Source organism: Musca autumnalis, unplaced genomic scaffold (genome assembly GCF_047663935.1).
Source record: "Musca autumnalis isolate F117 unplaced genomic scaffold, ASM4766393v1 scaffold_550, whole genome shotgun sequence".
NCBI classification, from domain to species: Eukaryota; Metazoa; Arthropoda; class Insecta; order Diptera; family Muscidae; genus Musca; species Musca autumnalis.
This window is the reverse complement of record NW_027412145.1, coordinates 12,046-19,296: the sequence shown is the minus strand read 5'-3', so window position 1 is coordinate 19,296 and position 7,251 is coordinate 12,046. Positions and strand designations below refer to the sequence as shown.

The following is a 7,251-nucleotide window of genomic DNA, read 5'->3' as shown; positions in this document are numbered from 1 at the left end:
AAGTAGTCACTTATAATGGCCTCCAGCTAATCCGCTAATACGCCCAAATGATTGATAATACTTAAACGGGTGGGCAAATTCTTCTTTAAAACTTTACAGATCATCAAATAGCTGGCACGAAAATTCTGACTCCATTGGGAAACACAATTGGACTGTCTCATCAATACAGGCAAATGCTATTGGTAGTAGTTGACGTAGAATCGCACAAGACCCAGTGGAACGTTCCCAGACACCACAGCTTCTGGAGATACAAGCAGTACATAAATTTCTCCATCACCTATGAGCTGCATGATTTTCATTCTTTATTGGGGCGTTTGATTGGTGTGCAAATAATGGGCTCTTAGAATATAAGGCACTCCGGTCACCTGATCCTCCATAAGAAATACCTATGGTGAAATAATCAAGCCGGCAATTTATAACACAGTGACTTACCAATATAACCAAAGTGGACATACGCGATAGAATACGCATAACAGCACGATCTTCACCCTTGCGAGAATTAACCAATTAACACTGCCATACGGATTGAGATGAAATGATCCTAACATCACTCATTTTAGATGGAGCATTTGGTTTGTCTGTTTTGTCATTGAGATCCAAACCGAGAGCTTTAAGAAATAATTCAGTAATTTTATGTTCAACATACTTTTTAATTGGTGATACTTGCATTTTCTTGAGTATTAATGACATTGTCCATATCAAGTCCATCTAACTCGCCATCTGTTTCCATAACTATATACTCTGAGGCACCAATGTCATCTTTTTCATCTTCTTCGCTGCTGCTTTCGTCATCAGTGGGGACTTGAATCGAATCTAAAAGAAAGAGTTATTTAGATCAAAATTTCCTCCTACAAAAGCCCTGTTCCTTTACGTGCAAGAATCTTCAAGTTTTACAACTTTTTACTCGAAAAGCGTTCCTTTACTTCAAACACCATACAATTCATATGGAAGCAGATTACAACTTTTGCTACTTTTGCCAGTTTTACCATTTTCAAAAGTAAAGGAGCAGACCAAAAATTAATTATACCCACCTCATTTTCTTCTTCACTGTCCTCTTCCAATTTGTCACATTGATAAATAACGTAATCTATGGCAATTTGGAAATATTTCGACTATCGCCAATGCTCCGACTAGACATTTGTTTAGCTTCCTCCATGGTTGGATCGGTGATGGATCTTCTCCAGTTTGGCAGTCAGCGGCAGCCAGTTTTTCATTTCCGGCTCAGTCACTTTATGATCTTGCATACAGGTATGCAAGAAACTGGCAATGTCTTTTTATTTTCCAGTTCTATAAAATTTAAATAAAATATTAATGTTATGTTTATTTGCTGTTTTGTATGTATACACAAACAAAAATCAGCTGTCATTTATATCCTCATAAAGGCATATATAAACGGTTAAGGTTAACCCACTGGATCTTTAAATCCCACAGGGTTAACCTTCAATAGTATAAACGCCCTATAAAGCTTCCTATGAAGTGGATAAAGAGTTGCCATATAATTACATACAAATATTTATGATAATTCAGTTAATTTTAAAAGCTATGTATGGGCAATTCTATATTAAGAGTAATTCATTGAAGGCACTTAAACTATGTTGTTGGACTTGCTTCAACATGCCGGCCCCTGTTGCTATGTCGCAATTCAAAATGAACATCCTCCAGATATTATCCAGCCAAAGATGGAACTTTGGGCAATGGGCATAGTGGAAGACGTTTGTATTAAACCTGCTCGAAGAATACGAGGAATCTGATCATTAGCTAACATTACTTCCATGTTGATAGGTTTATAAAAATGGGGATCTGCCAGTTCAGTGAGATGATTGTATGTCGATTGAAGTCTTTTGTTTTCGGTGGATTCAGGGAATGTGGTATTCAGTTGACTTCTGACTTCTCCTGTTATTTGGATTTTTGCCGATTGATAATAGAAAGATTGTAAATTCAGTGTGCAGTAATGTTTGCTGCCCTTTTTTGTCGTTCGTAACTGAAGACGTTCCACCAATGCTGCTAAGACCACTGTTTGTGCTGCACCTGTGTTGATGATCAATCTTACTTACTCAAGACTCTAGCAAAAACAGTGGGTAAGAATACGGGCGTTTTCGAACGTACACTCAATCGATCGCTAACGCTGTGGCAGGTTCGTTTTGATGAGTTTTGTGTTGCAGTTGACGTGGTTGATCGATTCCGTTTGTCGTTCTCTCGTCTAGATTGTTGTTCAGCAGGTCTGCTTGGGCGTTGTGGTGTTGGTCGTTTTGGACTTTCGCTAGGAGACGATGACTTATGGGAATTCGCCGATTTGGAAGTTGGTAGTGCTTTTTGGATCGACCCGTCGACGTGTAGCATAGTGTGATGACGTTTGTTGCAAACCATGCAAGTGTTTCTGCTTGGGCACCACTCTCGTTTATGTGACGTGCACAAGCAATTGAAACAGAATCGCCTATGCTGCGCTTCGATCCTTCTTTGTTTAGCATTCATTGTTTGGAACTTGGGACAAGATTTGATGTAATGCCTGGCGTGACAGATCCGACACTTTGCAAGGCTAGAAATATTGCTAAATGTAAGAGTTTGTTAAGTATGTCAGCGAAAGGAAAAGCTAACATTTTGGAAGAATGCGCAGTTTGACAAGCGGGCGAATGATATTTCCATCTTGAGTTCGTATTTCTGCAACACGAACTTTGGAGTCTCTGCCAGTAAATACTTTGACTACCCTGCCGAGCTTCCATTCAGTAGGTGGCAAATTGTCTTCTTTAATGATAACAAAATCGTCTTCCTTGAGATTTTGTTGAGTGGACCTCCATTTGTACCTTTTTTGGAGCTCCGAAATATATTCATTTTTCCACCGTTTGGCGAAATGGAGTTGAATGGTTTTTAGTCGTTGACATCTATTGATCAAGGTTAGGTTGTCAGAAAATTCTTCAGGCGTAGCTATAAGAGCAGCTGCTCTTAAAAGGTGGCCTGGAGTCAATGGAACCAGTTCTGTCGGGTCTTCGCTGATTGGAGACAATGGTCTTGAATTCAGAACACTTTCAATTCTGATTAACAAAGTGGAGAATTCTTCGTACGTAAATTTTATATTGCTAGCAACTTTTCTTAAATGGGGTTTCATGCTTTTGACGGCGGCTTCCCATAAGCCACCCATATGAGGGGCATGCGGTGGTATGAAATGCCATGAAAACCCATGAACACTGTATTTATTGACAGTAGCGCTTTCAGCGGATCTTAGGAATTTATTGAACTCTTGTGCAATGACTCGATTGGCTCCTACAAAATTTGTTCCATTGTCGGAAAAAACTTTGCTTAGAAATCCTCTACGCACTATAAATCTTGAAAAGGTTGCAAGAAACGCTTCAGAGGTTAATTCCGAGCACACTTCTAGGTGTACTGCTCTTGTTGCTAGACAGACCAAGATAGCAGAATAACCTTTCTGAATCTTTGCGTTTCGAAGTCTTGAAGTTTTCAAATCGAATGGTCCCGCAAAGTCAATCCCAGTGTTTGTGAATGGTAAGGAGAATGTACAGCGTTCCATTGGTAATGCGGCCATGATTTGGCTTCTTACTCGATGTTTATAAATCGCACATTTCCGACATCTGCGGATACATTGACGTATTTTACTTTTAAGTCGAATGATGTAGAATTCTTGTCTAATGGCGTGTAACATACTTTGATGTTCTGCATGTAGAAGTTCCTCATGTGTAAATTCGATTAAAAGGGTGCACAGTCGAGAATTCTCTGGAAGGATTATTGGATGTCTTTCACTATATTTCATATCGGAATTTGCTAAACGGCCATTGACTCGTAAAAGTCTATGTTCATCAAGACAAGGGTTTAAAGTGAGTAGTCTGCTTTTGGGGTGAATAGGTTGATTTGAATGCAAAGCCTCATATTCTGCTGGGAAGTGTGAAATTTGGGCATACCTAAGAAGGCCGTACTTCCCAATCAACATTTCTTGTCCCGTAAGCATTTGCTTCCTACTTGTATGACCTGGCAGTTTGCGGCATTTGTGAATGAACCGAAACACATAAGCAAAAACTCGTAACACTTTATTTAGCTTGGAATAATTATTCAGAAATTCCTCAATTCCAAGAGTCGTATCTGTTTTACTAGCTGCTACTCTTACTTCAACAGTTGGTTCAGGAATCACATTTTGTTTTGGCCAATGTTCTGCAGATGTACGCAGCCATGCCACCACAGGTCATTTGATTCAAGTTCTGTGGGGGAACATCCCCTTGTACCTAGATCAGCAGGATTCTCTCCTGACGACACGTGTTGCCAATTCGCATTACCGGTATTTTCGAGAATTTCAGATACTTTGTTAGCGACAAAAGTCTTTCAATAACAAGGGGCTTACTAAGCCAGGCGAGAGTAATGGTGGAGTCGCTCCATAAATATATTGTAGGGGTGGACACATCAAGATTTTTGCAAACTGATTTCAAGAGTTTTGATAATAGGGCTGCAGCGCATAATTCCAATCTTGGTAAGCTAACAGTTTTTAACGGTGCCACCTTACTTTTTGAAACAAGTAAATGAGAATAATGGACATTTCCTGGCGATGAAGAACGGATGTACAAACATGCGCAGTACGCTTTCTCTGAAGCGTCACAGAATCCGTGAATCTGTATTTGAAAATCAGGAGAATATCGAATCCATCGAGGAATTCTTATCTTTTCAATTGCGTTAACGTCTGATATAAAATTATTCCATATTCCTAAGGAATTTGGTTTTATCTCCTCATCCCAATTAGTTCCTTCCATCCAAAGCTGTTGCATCAAGATTTTTGCTATTATTATAATTGGCGAAATCCAACCAGCGGGATCGAATAATTTTGCAACAACGGACAAAATCTTCCTTTTTGTTAAAGGTGTTTCTGGCAGTGGAATGTTTGCAACCTTGTAGAAAACTTGATCTGATATGGAATTCCAACGAATACCAAGAGTTTTTGTCTCACTGACATCTTCTAATTTAAGAAAATCTTCATTAAGAAGATCTTCCCGCGGCAAAAGTTGAAGTATTTGGGAATTGTTTGCGGTCAACTTTTTTAGTGGAAAACCAGCGGAGTTGAGTAGATCAATTAACTCTATAACATATGATTTAGCTTCTGTTAAAGTATGAGCGCCGGAAAGAATATCATCCACATAAATTTGGTTTCGTAAAATGGAAGATGCGGCAGGATGAGTATTTTTTCCATCTTCGCTCAGTTGCAATAATGTGCGGAATGCTAAATATGGTGCGCAATTAACACCAAATGTAACCGTCTTTAAGCAAAAATCTTGAATCTTTTCATTTGGTGATGGCCGAAACAAAATTCTTTGAAATTTTTGATCACTGGTGTGAACAAAAATTTGCCTGTACATTTTTTGTATGTCTCCATTGAAAACGTACTTAAAAAATCTCCAACGAAGGATAACATTCATTAGGTCGTTTTGTAAAGTTGGCCCTGTATGTAAGATATCGTTTAGCGAATATCCACTATCAGTTTTCTTGGAGGCAGTGAAAACTACGCGTACTTTCGTGGTTGTCCTCTCGGGCTTTATCACTGCATGATGTGGTAAGTAGAATGAGGAGCAGTGGCCATTTTCGAATATTTCTTTACTTGTCGTTGGTTCCATGTGACCGAGACTATAGTATTCCGAAAGTACATTTTTGTATTCTGATGCTAAGACAGGTGATTTCTGGAGAGTTTTTTCCATGTGTAGAAATTGTCCCATTGCAGCGCGTCTCGATGCTCCTAAATTGACATTTTCGGGTAAATTATGATTGAAAGGCAACCTTACAACGTATTTACCATCGGGCCAACGTTCAACAGTGTTCTGATAAAACTTTTCACACCAAATATCAGTTTCCGATAATTTTTCCTCGCTAGGGATATTTTCTAACTCCCAAAATTGTCTCAATTGATCACTGAGAGGATCCGAGGGTGTTATCCAGGTAGCAAAAGAAGTGACATTTCGTGTTGTAGGATTACCGCTAATAATCCACCCAAACTCTGTTTCTTGAGCAAGCAAATTTCCTCGCAAATTTTTCTGAAGGCCTGAATTGATTATTAGAGGAAGAATGTCGCTTCCCAGTAGCATATCGATTGGTGCTGGTTTAAAGAACTCTGGATCAGCTAAGTCGAAATCATTTACTTCAGTCCACCCAGAGACAACAGTTTGAGAAGCAGGCATTAAGTGATTTAGATTTGAAACTACTATGACGGAAGAATCAATTCTAAAGTCGGATTTCCGAGATTTAAGTGTAAGGTAGCACATTCTGGAAGAATTTTCCAGTACCGTACCTCCCAAACCTGAGATAGTCGTAAATGATTTCTTAGTTGGGATTGAACAGCGTTGAATAAACCGATTTGAAACAAATGATTCTTGTGACCCCTGATCTATGAAAGCTCGAAGTGTAAAAGTCATCCCTTGATGTTCAACAATGACTAAAGCGGTAGGTAAAATAGTTCTTTCCCTAGACTTGACAAAATTTGATTGAATATTCGACGTATCAACGTACGTAGCAGCTGAAGTAGTCGACGGTTTATCCGTTTGAAGACCAATATGATAAGCGGGTTGAATATTATTCATATAAGCGGCAGCAGACGTAGTCAGCTCTTCATCATATTGAGCTCCAACATGATATGATGCGGTTTTTGAATGTACATCAGGATGTAGAATGGTGTGGTGAGGACTTTTACACTTCTGGCATACGTTGTCGCTTCTACACTTTTGAGCAACATGCCCATACGAGAGGCAATTTTCACACACTTTGTTGGAGGATATGAATTTCCGTTTTTCGGAGAGTGACCATGACTTAAATTTGGAGCACAGCCGTAATGGGTGATTTTGTTTGCAAACTTTGCAAAGTCTATGATTGGAATCTGTGTTTGAATAAAATGAGTGGGATTTTGAAGGTGTAGAATGATTGGAAGGTTTTCGCATATCAGATATGGATTCCAACATATTAAGTCTTTTTGTGATGAAATTATCCAACTGATCCCAAGAAGGCATTTCCTTATGATCAGTCAAAGAATTTTCCCAAGCGGTTAGTGTTTCTTCTGGCATTTTTGAAGAAACCCAGAATACTAGAATCGGATCACAAGATATTACAGAAATATTGTAAGTACGTAGTATTGATAGACAATTGTTCACTGTATATTGAAGATTTCGCAACATTTTTCCCTTTTCCGAAGTGACGTTATCAATTTCACAGATCTTCCTGAGCTGATGGTTTATGAGAATGCGTTTATTCTCATAACGTTGTCGCAAAGCCTCCCAT

The 7,251-nt window shown here is 39.0% G+C and overlaps 1 protein-coding gene across 1 annotated transcript; it reads right to left on the bottom strand.

Annotated features, from left to right (window-relative positions):
* Positions 1-649: 649 nt before the first annotated feature.
* LOC141388102 (uncharacterized) lies at positions 650-6,161 on the bottom strand. Its single transcript, XM_073958148.1, has 2 exons — positions 5,465-6,161; positions 650-813 (listed from the first exon to the last, which is right to left on the bottom strand). Exons 1-2 carry the CDS (start codon positions 6,159-6,161, stop codon positions 650-652), a joined length of 861 nt encoding a protein of 286 aa, XP_073814249.1.
* Positions 6,162-7,251: the final 1,090 nt, after the last annotated feature.